This window comes from Daphnia pulicaria, chromosome 12, assembly GCF_021234035.1.
Source record: "Daphnia pulicaria isolate SC F1-1A chromosome 12, SC_F0-13Bv2, whole genome shotgun sequence".
In the NCBI taxonomy this organism is placed as follows: Eukaryota; Metazoa; Arthropoda; class Branchiopoda; order Diplostraca; family Daphniidae; genus Daphnia; species Daphnia pulicaria.
This window is the reverse complement of record NC_060924.1, coordinates 2,960,498-2,976,720: the sequence shown is the minus strand read 5'-3', so window position 1 is coordinate 2,976,720 and position 16,223 is coordinate 2,960,498. Positions and strand designations below refer to the sequence as shown.

Genomic DNA, 16,223 nt, shown 5'->3' with positions numbered 1-16,223 from the left:
GGCGAAAACTTGCTCTTTCCATGATCAACCGTCTTCGTCTTGTTGTTGAAAATGAAGGGCATTGGACAAAGTATTGAAATACAAAAAGTCATGAAACGAAAATTTTGTTTTAAATATCTTTTTATTTCAGAAACAAACAGTACAAAATACTATGTATAGAAATATGATATTATATTGCAAATCTGACAGTAGGGAGACTGGTGTAGGGCTTGGGCAGAATGACGTAGAGCGGCAACAGAATCCGCTTCCGAATGACCAGTGGAGACAGTGCGGATGTCCCTCCGACGGAAGAACTTCTGACGGCTCCGTTGATCTGACTGGCCTGCGGCAATGCAGTTGGGATCATCCGCATATTATCTGATGCCTTCCGGCGGAGGCAATTTGCTAGTGGAAGGTTTCGCCGGCTCTTCAATCGGTTTGATTGGTTTGGGTGGTGGCTGTTGTTTCACTTCCGGCAGAGAAGGTTTGAATTGTTTCTGAGCCAGTTACGGCGATTGTTTCACTTCCGGCTGGATAGCTAAAGGTTTCTTCGTTTTGGGAGGAATCACTGGCGATTGGGGCGTGGTCGACTTCTCCGATTCCGGTTTAATCTGGAACTGTAAATGAAGACCGGCTGTGATGGATGGGACCTGGGCTTGATTGTCATCCGCACTCGACCGGCGGCTGCGGCTCTGCGTCGGAGTTGTGGCCGTCGAATTCGGTCGCGACTCGAACGAAGAGCGGATGTTTGAAATTTGTTGGTCCACATGCCTCCGCCGGAAGGATCGGAAGGCAGAGAACGGCCCAATCCGGTAGAATGTGACTCGGCGTTCTTCTGGAAGAGATTGTGGTCGTTTTCCGTCTTGATTGTCATCTGCGATGGAGCCTGGACCGGTCGCCAAGACGATCCAGGGCCGGAAGAGAAATCCACAGTGTTGCTGCGACGGGCCCGCTCCTTCCAGCTGGGAATAGGAGCCATGGCCGCCTTGATGTATTGCTCCGCCTTTTGCAATTCCTTTTGAATCGCTGGATTTAATAGAGGCGGAATTGTCTGAGCCTCCGCCGGTTCGACGGAAGGAACTGAACTGGACTTGTCGCTGGATTCCGACTCGACTAGCGCCGCTGGCGGATCGGCTGCTTTCTTTAGAGGGGCTTCCGGCAGATTGGTAACCGGAGGAGAAGGAGGAGACACGATGGGTGCGGATTTAAAGTTGAAAGCGGATGCAGGTGGAGTCAATTTGGGCGACGTTTTAGCCCGGATAAGTTGAGGCGGATTCTTCTGGACGGCTTCCACCAGCGGATTGGCCTTTTCAGGCTTAATGGCTCCATCCAGCGGATGAGTTTTCTTGTTGGCCCCTGGCGATTAAGGAGCCAACGATGGCGACGAAGGATCGCCAATGTTTCGCCCCGACATTTGGCGACTCAGCTAGGCTTTAATTGCCGCCTTGTGGATGGCGATCTGCAACGTTTCGGCCGGCGTGAACAAGACGGCCGAAGGATCCCAAATCAAAACTCGTCTGTCGCTCCTCCAACGGCATCGACGATGCGGATGGTTGACGCATGACGACAGGTGACGGTGGATCAGGTGAGAGCGGAGTCTGCGGTGCGGATGACAAATCGATGGAGCCGATCCGGTCGGCCGACGAGCTGCGGCTGCTGCTGTTCCAGTTGAATTTCCTCAGCGAACTCGACTTAATATCCGGCGTGTTGAACGGAGATGATCCAGCGGCGCCGACGCTGTCACTCCGAATAAATAAAAACGGATAGGCCGACGGGTCCGACGTTTTCAATTTGAATGAGGCCGGCGGCGATCCGCATCATCCAACAGCGTAGAGCCATCATGCAGTTTGTTTGATTCATTGACGGAGACGATCCAAATGCCGATTGATTCATTGAAGGATTGGGTATGTATGACGGTTGAGGAGTCCAATAAACTCCTGTAAATGAAAACATTTTTTTGTTTTTAACGGGAACGTCCAAATATTTAAATGTTTTCCACTACCTTGAGAAGCAAACATATTTTGCATGGGTGGAACAGCAGTAGAAGTGGTTGCACCGCCCTGGTTATACAGGGTAATAATGAATTCTTGTCCAATATGCGTTTCTCCGTTGTACTGGGTGTTTTCTGGTTGAAAAAACTGTCTTCGTCGGCATTTTTCGAGGCTCCTCCCATTACATTGTTAGTACTACCATTATTAGTGGCAGCTGGTTAATAATCCACCAAATAAATCATTCCCTGTTGAGCTGTTGATTGCCGTATCTGTAAAAAATTAACTTTACGTTACTGTGGTCAATCGTATTATGCATAGTAGAAGTAAAATCTACCTAATCCTAATAGGTCTTGAGCGGCCGAGCTAGTTTTGGTAGGTGCAGGTAGGGATGGCACTTCGATCGGAGCCGGTAGATTAACTTCTTTTACCGCTGATGAGGAAGTTGAACTGATTGTCGACGTCGATTCAGCAGTCCGAGGAGTGCGTGACGACGGTTGGCTAGGAGGAAACTCGAGGGTGGTGGCAGGACTTTCATTGGTCTTGCGTTTGGCTTCCTTTTTTCCTTTCATTTCCATTTCAATCTCGGCATCCCATGACACCTTCACTGTCGATGGACAAACCCATTCTCTAAAAAAAATATGGATGTTCCAATGAAAACTAGAATAAAATCAACAGTTAATCAATTGCATTACTTGGCTATGTGTTTTTTAGCTTCATATTTTGCTCTTATGAAACCCTCCAGGGTTGAATCTGTCTGAGGCATTCGAAAAGTATCAGGAAGGTTGGCTTCATACACTGCCCTTGCTCGGCTTTTTTCCATTTGCTGCAGGGACTGTAATGTAGTTTGAGAAATAAATGACTCATCGATGAGGAAATGCCTAAAAAGATCAAACTTGTGTTACTATAGTGTCAAATTGAGATACAATTTAATGCTTACACTAATGATACAAAATTTAAAAAATGTTAATACTTACAACTACTTGTTCTGGGGTCCACGAGTCTAAATTGACTGATTTAACTATGAGTTTAAACAAACGAAACCTTTAGCTTTGAAACTTTGGCATTTTACAAGTTTTAATTATCACACCTCTAGATATGTGCACCCCCAAGTTCCGATGAAATCCTGCACAACGGATACATAAGAAAATTCCAAGATTCCATGAAGCCCATCTTGGTCCTAGATATAAATACAATTTTTAGCAACAGAAAAATCACTTAAGTTGTTATTTAAAAAGAAACCTTTGGCATCACAGTCAAAGCAATATTTGTTGTCTTCATCACGTAACATTCAACACAGTCACATTCAACGTAGAGCCGCGGAAGTGAAGTTTAGGCAGGGGCACGTTAGCTTGGAGCCGGGGCAGAGCACAGGCACAGGCAACCACTTTTAACTGAATCATAGAAGCAGACGCCATTCGTCATTCCATTTTTGAGTTTTGACAGCAAATTCCGCACAATTCTTAACTTCTGCAATGTTTACTTACTTCACCAACCGCTAGATGGTTTCCACAAAAAAAATCGCATTCGGATTTTTTTTGAGGATACTGTACATACTTGGTTTCTTCTCTTTTAGAATCCTCCGTTGGTGCAGTAAGTAGTTCAGATTCCTGCGAATGGAAAAATAAAATAGTTGAAGATTAACTGCCTCTTTGATCCAACGTACGGGTTTTCAATCCTGGAAAGTAAAGCTTTGCGGCAGAACTTGGTTGTCGTACAATGTTGGAAGATCAGAGTAGGCTGGAGCGTCGGTAACACCGGACGCCTCCTCACCATCGCATTCCATGCCTAGCTGCATGGGACCAAAGGAGGAAGCATCACTCAAGGTCGACGTCGTGCAAGGAAGACTATGTACGCCGCTGACTTCTCTCGTTCCATTTAAAGTAGATTCGTCACTTGGGAGTTGTGCTTCTACTCTTAATTAATCTACTTTATTAATTATTACAGTGGAAACGAGCTTTAAAGATCAGGACTCGGCTATATTTACTGATACTTCTTCGACCCAAGGAGGTGTTGCCAACACGTTATAGACAAGATTTCGAAGAGCCTTAAAGAGTTCACTCAGTGCAACAAGAATTTCAAGTAATAAGGGTTGAATATGTAATCGACAAAGGCTTTGCAATTCTAATTATTTTTATTTACTGGTGTGTTTAGAAAACAATCGGCTCTTGTTCGTCATATGAGAACTCACACGGGGAAACGTCCTTTCTCTTTCTCGGATATGTGATAAAAGTTTCACGCTCAAATCCACTTTGACGGCTCATTCGCGTACTCATTCTGCCAATGGTAACAAAACTGTGTTGTGTGAGCTTTGCAACGGCCTTTACTCATGCCGGAACACGCTTCGAATCCACATGAGAATTCACACAGGCAAGTCGAGAAATTCATTGTTTTAAATAGTTTAGATTCACGGCCTTTTCTTTTCTAGGGGACAAACCCTTCAAGTGTCCGGAGTGTAATTTGTTCTTCCGGACAACCGGTCACCGACAATTTCACCTCAAGAGTCACCGCAAAGCTGCCCAGGCAGTCGGTAAACCCGGTGCGATCCGTACAGTGTCTTCTGCCGCCAACAAGAGGAAATTAAAAGCTAAGTCGAACAAACAGGTAAAATCCACCCTAATTATTTCGTAGTTTTCTTTATTCTTCGTTGTTGCTAAGCGCATTTTTGTTTTCCTTTGTAGCGAGTGTCGAACGGAGACATAGATTCTGTAGCTCATCTGGCGAAAGTCATCGCGATATCTGTTGACCTGTCAAATCAACACAATTCTTTGGGCGATCAAAGTGGATCCCTGGGCAATTTGACTGTGAAATTCCACTTAGACGAAGCCGGCAATGTCCAAGTAATTCATATCACCACCACACCATACTTCGTAATGGTTTAATTGAAAGTTAAAAAAAAATCATTTTCTTTTAGTTGCCAACATTGGACTCGACTACGTTGCTGGACTTGAGGGACTTGAGCGATCTTTTCCTGACCCAGAGCGATGGACAGGTCAAAGGGATCGCATTGACTCAGGAGATGAATTTGTCGCATCTGTTAACCGTGAGCGAGTCTAACCGGGAGGAGCTGAGCAGGAATCTTATGAACTCTGAATCCGGTTTGCGAGTTTTGACGGGGAACCACGGAGGAACAATGCTCGTTTCCAGTTCGCATGCGGATCAGCACCATTCTGAAGTAGAGGAGGGAACGCTATCCTGCTAGAGGCAGTCGATCCTGTTGTTATTTTGGGAGTGTCCAGCGAAACAAATCCTGAACGGGTGTCGGTAATTACGGCAAGAAATCGCAACTTCCAAAAGTGAATTCAAATGTTCAAATTTATTTTTCTCTGAAATAATACTGTTTCTCTGACACTACTCAACGATCGGTCATTGAGTCATCGCACATTTGCATCTCGCTTATTAGTAAATTTTGTGGTTATTATCATCGATTATGATATTTCTTATGCTCTCTTAAAATAAAATGTTAGTATAAATTACATCTACTAAATATAATTTTGTAATTAAAGAAGTGTGCCAAATTTCAAAGTTGGTCTCTTGTGAACAATGAAAAACAAAAACGTTACGTTTTGCTCACTTAATCACATGTAATCTTACCCACCTCTCTTTTGGTACCGCTAATTGAACTTAGCCAGTGCTTTTATCGATTAGATCACTTTTTATAATTTCTCGTAGAGATTCTAGAATTCTATCTAGTCACAGACGAACGAGATTCGACACGCCACCGCTACGATACAAATCGCTTTTCAAACGTACAAAAGTATGTTGCATTCTTCAACACGAAACGTACGGAAATGTTACGCAAAATACGTTTACTTTTTATTGAAATAGACGAGTAACCTGAGCCCCGGTCAAATCCGGGGAACTTTGGTCTAGCGTAAAGTCGGACTGTTTTGCTATTCGCTTTTCTGTAGCTTAATCATCTAACAAAACTTAGATTTAATTTCCAATCAAACGTTTAATCGAAAACGATGTCAAATTCCCCCCAAAAAAACCTAAACCCCGTGAAAAAAAACCCTATCGGGAAACTCGCGCGCGAAGCAAGGGATCGGATATTAAAAACAGTAAACAAAAAGAGGCAATAATAAGAACAATAAAGACGAAATTTCCCGATAGGGATTCTATCACCAAACGACTATCCGTCATCCTCTCCACCCCATTCCCCACCCCCACCCCACCCCACCACACCCCACCCACCTCCCACTCAGGACGGGGGGACGACGGTTTTTCCTACGGCTCGATGGCTGTTTCGGGGTTTTTCACTCGATTTCTCTCTGGGAGGTGGCGCTGTTCCTCTCGGAGAGATAGGGAAGCGTTTTTTCAGAAAGGGTCTTCAAATATGTTTTATACGTTTTGTGGGGATGCGACTGACGGTATGCAAATTGTGACTGTCTTGTAGAGGAGATGATTTCACGGTGCAACGTCAAGGTGCGCGCTTTGTTATATCAAAGACATCAGCGTGAAAAAAATATGAAAAAAGAAGCACATTTTTTAGTTATTATTTCTCCCGACAGGTAGTTCTGACGCCAATCATTAATTCAAGGTCGCGCCTATTGTACCTCACACGTGAGGTACTCCAACTGTCAAAGTAGCTATTGCACCTCACGCAGCGTTGCCAGATTGTACAAATTTCTCAAAAATGTTTTGTTGTCTGGTGGACGATAGATACGATAGATATAGTGTGTAGATAGATAGATCTAGTGTATATAGATATAGTAGCCTACGAATAACGAAGTAATGAAGAACTAGGAGTGCAAGTAGCGTTATAAGTGAAACTCAACAGCGTGATTTATTTTGATTTTAAAAAGCATGTATTAGCTTCAGTGTTCAGTCTTAATGTAATGGTAGCAAAGCTACTAATAAATAACGGTACAATTATAGGAAATGTTGTCAATGAAAATCTGTTAACATTCATTAACATGAAGTTTATTTTCATTTTACTGCAGCAAAGCATAGTGAACACTTGACCTTGTCGTTGTCGAGCGTTGCATAAAACACTGGATCGAATCGTTCTTCGAAAAGGTGATATGGGTCAATTACCTGGAATGTAACCTTCGACTTGTTCATGTTCCATGATTCATTTTCGCGTTTACTTATGCAAACCTCCCGTTGTCGCGCCTATTGCCGTTATCACTCAATGCGTGAAATCAAAAGAATCAAGACTGTTTAAGCCATAATAACATCTTTTTCAACGAAGAACCTAATATGAATCTCCAAGAGAAAATCTAACTGTTCCCAAGGTCTTAAGGTTGTCATGTCAATATTGTATAGGGAAATAAAATAGGAAATTTTTCGTATATTTCAATTCAAATTATATTTATAACTAGTTAAGAAACTTGTAACCCAGTCGAACCAGTTGGGCAACCCGCAACAGCATAGACGATTGAGACAGAGTTGATTGAGACGAAGAATATTTTGGGAAATAAAAGTTAAATTGGCAACGCTGCGTGAGGTGCAATAGCTACTGTGACAGTTGGAGTACCTCACACGTGAGGTACAATAGATTTTACCTTAATTCAAGGCCGACGAACTTCTACGCGGCCTTGGAACTTGGATTGGAATTCAAAAACAAAAAAAAAGCTGGCTGCTAATCAATCAAGGCATGTTGAAAAAGAAAAATGTTAAATGTAGCCAAATTTTGTAGGCAAATTTTTAAAGATGTAGGTAGTATAAATAATAATAATCCTTTGATTGTAAATTATTTTCCCTACTTCGTAAAGCTGGTACAATAGCCGTACGGTTTTTATATACCGAAAAGCATTCATTACACTCATAAGTCCATACTCCATCTTCAACGGTGTAGAACTTGTTTATTTAGCTCCTCCCCAAGCAGCGCTGAAAGCGCCACTCATTTAGGAGTGCCCAATACATGAACCCTCACCCCTCTTCAGAACTTTTTTAGCTCTCCCATTGTTCAGACGTCATGTCTTCTCCTCCGTCTCCTAGTGATTCCGTTTTGCGTGATAGGGCCTTGCGCTCTGCTTCTCTTCTTCGTGAACGGGAACGTCGTGCAGCACGTGAGCCTTCTTTTGATTCCCGTATTGAAGAAGGTGAATTATTGAATATCCCTGACCATCATGATGATGATGCTGTTCCTGGGCCTTCGTCGGTTTCGGACCATCGTTATCGCCATCGTCGCTCGTCCCATCATGATGATGATGCTACTCCTGGGCCTTCGTCGGTTTCGGATCATCGTTATCGCCATCGTCGCTCGTCCGTTGATTCGCATTCCCGTGCAGGTAGATCACACTCTCGTTCACGTTCGCCTTTACGTCGCCCGCCTGTTGAACCGTCAGCTGAATCTTTTGTGGTTTCTGAGTCGAAGACTCGTCTTCTACGGAAATGGATGGTGCAAGGTATTCCAAAATCTGAATGCAAGTCTTTGCGTCATGCGTACGCTCCGTCTTTTGATGGGGATTTTGATTTGTTATGTCCTAAATTGGATGAAACGATGGTCCGTTATTGGAAGCAAGCTGTTGGAAAAGATTGGCGCTCTAATTTGAATGATTTTCAGGAAAAATCTTGGCAGTCGGTTCAGTACCAAGTCCTCGATTCTTTTCGTCCATTGTTACGAACCTGGAACCAATTGCCGGAGGGCAGCCCGTTTTTGAAGGATATGGAAGATTCCCTTAAATTGTTGGGTGCGGCTTTTGCTGGCATTTCTAAATTGCGCCGAGCGAATGCGATGCGACACGTGGCCCCGGATTTACTTCCCTTGCTGAAAGATGATCGAATGTTTTCATCGCGTGAATTTGAACGCCTTTTTGGAGAAAAATTCTTGACAGCAATGGTGAAAGATGCTGATGATTTTGAGAAAGTGAAGAAATTTGCTGGGCGCAGTGGCGGCCCTTTTCCTACTCGATCTGAAAATCGTGGCTCTAATGGTCAAGGCGGCCATGGATATCGGGCTCTTGATTCACGTTATCCACCAACTTCAAGCGGTGCTCGTCGCGGCGGCCAAGGTTTTACCCCCTCGTCTACGAAATCGCAGCAACAATCATCCAGGTATGTACCATCCCCTTTTATCTCTTTTCCGGTTGGAAACCGTTTGTCTCGATTTGGTGTTGCTTGGAGCCTATTTTCTACCGACCCGTGGATCTTGTCGACTGTTTTTAATGGGTATTTCATCGATTTTATCGACTTGCCGTTTCAACATTCTGCTCCGGCAGGTTGTGTCATGTCTCAGGACATGGTGGCAGTTTGTGACCAGGAAATACATCAGTTGCTCAACAAAGGTGCCATTTCCTTGGTTTCTCCTAATAGCGGAGATGGTTTCATATCCAATTTGTTTGTTATCCCAAAAAAGTCTGGCGGTTGGCGCCCCATTATCAATTTGAAACGTTTAAACTCTTTTATACGTTATAAACATTTCAAGATGGAAGGTCTTGATTGTGTTCGGTATCTCCTTCAGAGGGGAGATTGGATGGTTAAACTTGATTTGCAGGATGCGTATTTCTTGGTTGGCTTATTCCCGGACCATCGGAAGTATGTTCGTTTTTTCTGGAAGAATTCTATTTATGAATATAGTTGTTTGCTATTTGGTCTGTGTTCTGCCCCCCGAGTTTTTACTAAACTGTTGCGACCGGTGGTCGCTTATCTCCGTGAACGTGGTATTCGCCTTGTTATCTATCTCGATGACATTTTAATTTTTAATTCTTCAAAGGCCGCGTTGTTACATGATTTACGGACAGTTGTTAATCTTCTCCTTTTTCTCGGTTTTGTTATTAATTACGACAAATCCGTTACCACTCCTCTACAAATCATGGATTATTTGGGGGTGGTGGTTGATTCTCTTCGTCTTTCCTTTTCTTTGCCTTCGGCAAAAGTAGACTCTATCATTGCCCTTTGCAAGGCCGTTTTGGTGTCGAGCAAGGTCAAGTTGCGCGACCTGGCACAGCTTATGGGAAATTTTTCGTGGTCTATTTCGTCAGTGCCTTTTGCTCAAGGCCATTTTCGCAAGCTGCAACATTTTTATCTTTCTCGTTCCCACGGGGATTTGAACGTCTCAGTTTCCTTTTCTCACGGTGCCAAGTCTGATCTTGAGTGGTGGGTGAATCATTTGCAACAGTCTAATGGGAAATCTTTCTTTCCTGATCAACCCGATTTAGTGATATACTCTGACGCATCACTTCAGGGTTGGGGAGCTGTATGTGACCAGACACAAACAAGAGGCCCTTGGGCAATTGAGGATCAGTCGCGGCACATTAATGAATTAGAATTGTTAGGGGCCTTTTTCGCTTTGCAAGTATTTACGGCGGCTTCTCAGGGCATTTCCGTTCATTTATTTTTGGATAACACGACCGCCGTGGCTTATGTCAATAAGTGCGGTGGTACACATTCACGATCGCTTACTGAAATTGCGGACCGCATTGTGCGGTGGTGCGAGGTTCGTCATATTTCTATTTTGGCATCTCATTTACCTGGGCATTCGAATTTTGTTGCAGACGCCCAGTCACGAACGACGCTGGATTCGTCGGATTGGATGCTTCATGCGGAGGCATTTGCTCAATTGAGGAATATTTGGCCAATAAATTTCGACCTCTTCGCTTCTGCATGGAACGCCCAGCATCAACGTTTCGCTTCGTGGCTTCCTCAACCAAACGCGTCGGCTCTGAACGCGTTCAGTTTGAATTGGGGGGATCTTCAAGGATACGCCTTCCCGCCCTTTTCCCTAATTCCACGATGTTTAGACAAGGTCCGGCGGGACAAAGCGGATTTAGTCCTCGTCTGCCCGCTTTGGCCGTCACAGGCGTGGTTTCCTCTCCTTCTTCAAATGTCCATAGACGTTCCGCTCATATTCCGTCCAACTCCGTATCTTGTCCACTCGCCCAAGTTGGAACCGCACCCGCTACTCCAGTCCAGCAGGTTTCTGCTGTCAGGCTGGAGGTTATCCGGAGCCGATTTGAAAATCAGGGCCTTTCATCGGAAGTTATCGGCCTTCTCATGGCCAGCAACCGTTCGTCCACTTCTGCTACCTACCAGTCAGCCTGGACGTCTTGGCTTGATTGGTGTGATAAACGGGATTCAGATCCCCTGTCGCCTTCTTTGAATTTTATACTTCAATATTTTTCTCATTTATTTCATGACGGTTTCGCCACATCTACTATAAATGTCCACCGCTCTACATTGTCCATGACATTGGAGCCTATTGACGGTAAGAAAGTTGGTGATCACCCGCTTGTGGTGCAATTGCTAAAAGGCTGCTATAATCTTAAGCCTCCTAATCCTCGATACGATGTCATGTGGGATCCGGATGTAGTTCTTCGTCACTTTTCTTCTCTTGGCCCTAATTCGGATCTTTCATTGGCAATTCTTTCACAAAAATTGGCAATGATTTTGTCTTTATCTATTTTGTCTCGGGTTTCTGAGATTTGTTCCATCTCTTTAACGTCGTTGAAATTTTCCACTACGGCGATGTCGTTTTCTTTTTGTAAACTTCGGAAATCACAGCGGTCAGGCCCACTCCAGTCTTTTGTGGTCAACCGATTTCCTGGTCTTTGTTGCCCAGTGGCATGCATGGAATCGTATCTTGCGGCTACTGTTGATTTGCGTCAACCCGATGTTGACTCTCTTTTTCTGTCGATTCGGCGCCCACATCGTCCAGTTACTTCATCCACTGTGGGCCGTTGGATTAAATCATGTTTGCAAGCCGCTGGTATTGATGTTGAGTCTTTTTCAGCCCATTCCACTCGTGGGGCTGCTTCTTCCAAGGCTATTTTAATGGGTGTGCCCATTGATTCAGTTTTGCGCGCAGCAAACTGGGCTGCGGAATCCACTTTTCGTCGATTTTACAACCGCGAATTATCTGCGGTTTCTGTATCTGAAGCTGTTTTGACTCAAACAAATTCTCATACGGCGCTTTAAAGTCACCGTTGAAGATGGAGTATGGACTTATGAGTGTAATTTAAAATTACACGAGGTCGCGTAGCGACTGATGTGTAATTGCGATTACACAAGTAATATATATGAACATCTTCAACGGTAAAAACTTCCCACCCGACACCGCCCGTTTTTTCCGTTGTTATGCAATATTTCATGATACTTTGTTTGTTTTTTATTATAGCTTTCGTGGTAAACATGGCTTCAAACGTGGATTTGCTCCGAGCCGCTGATTTCCTGCTGTTTTTTCTGTTCATCAGTCGGCTCCCGTTTCTCATGAGGATTCAACCAAGAAATCTTTTACCTTAACTGTTTAATTTGTCCATTGAATTTTCATTCTTTGGGTCTTTTTTGTGGATGTTCTGTTCTTCCTTTTTTGCCATGTTTTCTTTTTTCCCCTTCTTCGAATTTGTTTGTTTCGATTGTCGAAGCATTTAAAAAGTTCTGAAGAGGGGTGAGGGTTCATGTATTGGGCACTCCTAAATGAGTGGCGCTTTCAGCGCTGCTTGGGGAGGAGCTAAATAAACAAGTTCTACACCGTTGAAGATGTTCATATATATTACTTGTGTAATCGCAATTACACATCAGTCGCTACGCGACCTCGTGTAATTTTAAATTCATCATGGAGTCCAGGTATAATTAAATTCTGTTGGTCTCTTATTGAAATAAATTGTCCTTACTTAACGAAATTCAACTTTGGAAATATCAAAGGATGATTTACGATGCGATGGTAGAACAATGCTGGATTATCATCCTATAATTCTTGAAACTACACATTAGTTTCCAATGGCAGTGGATCCGCAAGGCTGAGACTTGCAAACTCATCAACACTGGAAAATTAAATTTGCAAATTCCTACAAAGATCCTATGCTTCAGGTGATACAATTACTTTATCTCAACTTTCTTTGTTGACACGACAGCAACATTGGGTTTTGTATGTTGACATATTGATATAGCTGATGTGATATTTCCACCAATCAACAATTTCTCATGAATCATTTTACTGGCATTAAATTAGAACATGAATGTGGAGAGAACCCTTATGATGCAGTGTCATTTGCTGTGAAATCGGCCCTTTATGCAACACAAATTCCATCTATTAAAATATCAACCATGGACGGATATCAACATGGACTGGAGGTATTCAATAACATGGTTTATATAATTGCAAAATGTCTACCTTACATAATTCTCATACTCAGGCTCATCGTTGTCGAAAAGCTCTTGGAGGAGGAATGCGGCAGGCGGGTATTTTGGCCGCAGCCGGAATTTTGTCACTTACAAAGGCCAGGTTAGCTCAAGATCATATTTTCACCAAATAATTGGCTGTTACTGCGCAAGAGGTTGGAAAAAGCGTTTTGGAAGTTGATCGAGTTACCATAGAGACGAATATGGTTTTGCTAAAAGTCGAGCCCATATCAGGTGCTACCCCTAATTCAATTGTGAAAAGATTTGCTGAATCTACTGAAAAGGAAGTTGACGGGATCGGTCAAGATATTCGTTTGCTTGCTTACCCGATGACTGAAACGAACATCAGAATTGTTGTTCACTGCAGTAACACACCTGAAGACATCAAACTCGCTCAAGACAAATTAGGGTATGTTTATGATGAAATTAAACAAAGTAACGCTGTATAAGTAAACTGGAAGCTTCATAAGTGCTTTATTCCATGTAACGATCATTACAAACGTAGTAATTGGGGAATCGGTGGAAGAGCTGTTCTTTTGTTTGTATCAGCCGTTACTCGTCTTCTATTCATGTGTAAAAAATGAATACATTATTATTTACCATTTCGTAGTTGACGTTATGAAATCATGCGTTTAATAGCGCCTTTTTTAAAACTACCTTAAGTCATGCCGCATATCTAATTAGGTGTTTTTCCCCCAAGAAGCCAAGCACTTCCACTAGTGGTTAGATATTATACATAAATACAAAGCTCGAGCTACGAATTCAAGCAAAACGTAACACGGCGTACAAATGCAGGGAAATTTGATTAACTGCTTGGACGTGTTTATTTAATCTTTGCTAGTAAAAAAAAAGAGGCCAACACCCAAGCAAAAAAAGCAAGCCAGCAGTTACACACGCACGTTACGATATTGATTGGTTACAAACCTTCTCCTTCTCCGAAAAATGCTTCATCGTCGCCCCAAACGTGTTGTCGGGCACCTTGTAAAGGCGGATGACGGGCTTGTTAGGATCCTTCACCAACAAAAATTTGCCATCCTCTTCCTTCATACTCAAATCAATAATACAACGGAGAATGCCCCAAGCATTGTCGATGTTAAGGTTGATTTGCGATGCGTGACGGGCGGAACTGCTGTGTTCCAAGGATTACACGACGCGATGTATCTCGTAAGTGCATACGGGAAACATATTTGAAGCAAACAATATTAGTTACAATAATGTTCGAAGGACAACAGGAGCCTTCACATACCCGAATTTAATCCAATCAGAGTTGGCGAGCAGAGCTTGCACACTCCATTTTGTTAGCTTGCATGCATTATTCTTCAGCTCGTTGGCCTGAACAGCACCTCGCTGAGTGTCCAGTTTCTGGCGCCATTCGACTCCACCAGACAACTTGAAGTAAAAAATCATTTTAGAGACACAGTTTCATTACGAACAGTAAATATGCATACCCTTGAGTCCCATTCATTAAGAGCTTTGATGTTGATAAATTGGTTATCACCAGCTGATCCAACGGTGACAGCGTCATGATCGCAACGTGCCACCAGGACATCACCTCCTGAAAACTTAGTATTATACTATTTATTTCAAATTTAAAGTTTTAACCTACAAACCTTCATCAAAGTCAGTACACGTAAGGAATGTTCTCTGTGTTTAGTCTCTTAGTATCATAAGGATCCCACACAGCACACCTCCCTCCTGGGATCCTCCGAAAAGGCTCTTAGCCTCCCAAAGATTACGATAGTAGAGGCAGGAGGTACTGGGGAAGGTTGCGGGAATGTTAGTATATATTACTTCTGCGTGTGGGTTTTTTTCTTTCGACTTCTCCAAAGAAGATATTCAGGAGATCTTCAGGACTGCTGATCTATTTGCAACAAACTCTTTTTAAAAAAGGCGGATCATAATGACCTAGCTTTAGAATATTTCCAGTTACATTAAAATAAGCTAGTAGTTGAAATCATGTATACATAATACAAAAAGAAATATAATGTAAAGGTTGACCCAACACAATCATTGTGTCACCAATACGAAGATACTTAATAACTAAAGAGGCGAATTTACTCACAATGCTATGGCACAAATGATGAAGACAAACATGAACGATTTTGGTTTAACCCGTGTATTTTTACTAGTAAGACAGAACAATAGGCCTAATATAAATTAGACAAGAATAAACGATAGCGACAATTTACTTGAGTACAATTGGTAGGCGGCGGTCGAGCGTCAGGCTAGGTGATGAACTAGTAAAGGGTCGATACTAGTTTAAAGAAGATTTGACAACACTTAAATGGAATTGAATTTAATACAAAACAGTACGAAAAGAGGAGCGAACGCCTCGGTAAGTTACGGGTAAAATGAGAGAAAGAAGTGCGGTCCAGAACAGCTTTTACATCGGGTTTTTATACTCATGCCGGCTGCGTTTTTTTAGCACGCAAGGCATAGGGAAAAACAGGTTCAGACAAGTTAAAAGTTATATAATCCTGCCCGACCTTGTCGAAAAGAGGCAAAAACCAAGTTCAGACGAGGCCGACAAAGGTTATATAACGACTATTTCTAGAGTTCCGAGAAGGGTAAAACGAGCCACAAAATATAATAAAAGATAAAGATAAAGGGATAAGAGAAAAACATGAAGTAAAATGTAATGGAGTAAAAGATAAAAGGTAAGGGAATAAGAGAAAAATGTAATTAAAGTTAAACGCGCTCTTGTCGCCCGGTTGAGTCTTGCTTTTGCGCTTCTTGATAAATCGCTTCTGGCGGAATAAGCGCGGCTGGCGCTGACATCTAGTAGTCAGAGTTGGCGATTGTTTTGCAGCAGAAAAAGGGAACAGATACGGGAGTGAGCCGAGCGTTCTGTTACATCGCTCCCGGCCCTATGAGATTACGTCACGGAATCTAAACAGGAGCCTCGTCAAATTCGGAGTGATCCAAATAGATAGAACCTTCGGGTGATTTGAATTTCTTATGCAAGAATGCCAAGAAACGCGCCACTCCGAAACATTTTGTCACAAGACAGATGGCGGCACCCAACGAGAGAAAGAGAATGATGACACAAATGTGCATAAAGTTCTTGAAATTTTGGAATGTAGAATTGGTTTTTTCCACCGTAGCGACAATAACATTAGATGCGCCCATAGTAGTATCTTGAGTGGAACCTTTCGCCGAATGTTCGTTGATTGAGGCCGTGAGATCGGCAAT

General features: G+C 42.9%; 2 protein-coding genes and 4 long non-coding RNA genes across 6 annotated transcripts; 3 read left to right on the top strand and 3 right to left on the bottom strand.

Moving 5' to 3' along the window:
• Positions 1-544: 544 nt before the first annotated feature.
• Positions 545-2,790, bottom strand: LOC124316766 (flocculation protein FLO11-like). Its single transcript, XM_046782714.1, has 5 exons — positions 2,663-2,790; positions 2,305-2,597; positions 1,741-1,916; positions 1,421-1,670; positions 545-1,335 (listed from the first exon to the last, which is right to left on the bottom strand). Exons 1-5 carry the CDS (start codon positions 2,788-2,790, stop codon positions 545-547), a joined length of 1,638 nt encoding a protein of 545 aa, XP_046638670.1.
• Positions 2,791-2,857: 67 nt separating this feature from the next.
• Positions 2,858-3,511, bottom strand: LOC124316656. The gene is made up of 3 exons (XR_006911920.1): positions 3,210-3,511; positions 3,058-3,147; positions 2,858-2,988 (listed from the first exon to the last, which is right to left on the bottom strand). It is a non-coding gene; the product is annotated as an uncharacterized LOC124316656 (long non-coding RNA).
• A 690-nt stretch (positions 3,512-4,201) lies between these two features.
• LOC124316765 lies at positions 4,202-5,169 on the top strand. Its single transcript, XM_046782713.1, has 4 exons — positions 4,202-4,337; positions 4,396-4,571; positions 4,649-4,807; positions 4,882-5,169. The coding sequence occupies exons 1-4, from the start codon at positions 4,322-4,324 to the stop codon at positions 5,167-5,169; spliced, it is 639 nt and encodes a 212-aa protein (XP_046638669.1). The 5' UTR covers positions 4,202-4,321.
• Positions 5,170-6,517: 1,348 nt separating this feature from the next.
• On the top strand, positions 6,518-7,263 carry LOC124316688. Its single transcript, XR_006911953.1, has 2 exons — positions 6,518-6,833; positions 6,911-7,263. It is a non-coding gene; the product is annotated as an uncharacterized LOC124316688 (long non-coding RNA).
• Positions 7,264-12,460: 5,197 nt separating this feature from the next.
• LOC124316665 lies at positions 12,461-13,183 on the top strand. The gene is made up of 4 exons (XR_006911928.1): positions 12,461-12,476; positions 12,555-12,719; positions 12,862-12,983; positions 13,046-13,183. It is a non-coding gene; the product is annotated as an uncharacterized LOC124316665 (long non-coding RNA).
• Positions 13,184-13,481: 298 nt separating this feature from the next.
• On the bottom strand, positions 13,482-14,944 carry LOC124316621. Its single transcript, XR_006911864.1, has 4 exons — positions 14,642-14,944; positions 14,480-14,586; positions 13,956-14,420; positions 13,482-13,594 (listed from the first exon to the last, which is right to left on the bottom strand). It is a non-coding gene; the product is annotated as an uncharacterized LOC124316621 (long non-coding RNA).
• Between the last annotated feature and the right edge of the window lie 1,279 nt (positions 14,945-16,223).

What these genes read in the sequence shown, in the direction of transcription:
- LOC124316766 (XM_046782714.1), bottom strand. Translation starts at nt 2,790, where the DNA reads ATGGAAAAAAGCCGAGCAAGGGCAGTGTATGAAGCCAACCTTCCTGAT. An exon ending in TCGGACCCGTCGGCCTATCC is followed by an intron (nt 1,671 to 1,740) that starts GTTTTTATTTAT and finishes CCGGATATTAAG; the next exon opens with TCGAGTTCGCTGAGGAAATT. An exon ending in AGATCGCCATCCACAAGGCG is followed by an intron (nt 1,336 to 1,420) that starts GCAATTAAAGCC and finishes CTTAATCGCCAG; the next exon opens with GGGCCAACAAGAAAACTCAT.
- LOC124316765 (XM_046782713.1), top strand. An exon ending in AAGCTAAGTCGAACAAACAG is followed by an intron (nt 4,572 to 4,648) that starts GTAAAATCCACC and finishes TTTCCTTTGTAG; the next exon opens with CGAGTGTCGAACGGAGACAT. An exon ending in ACGAAGCCGGCAATGTCCAA is followed by an intron (nt 4,808 to 4,881) that starts GTAATTCATATC and finishes ATTTTCTTTTAG; the next exon opens with TTGCCAACATTGGACTCGAC.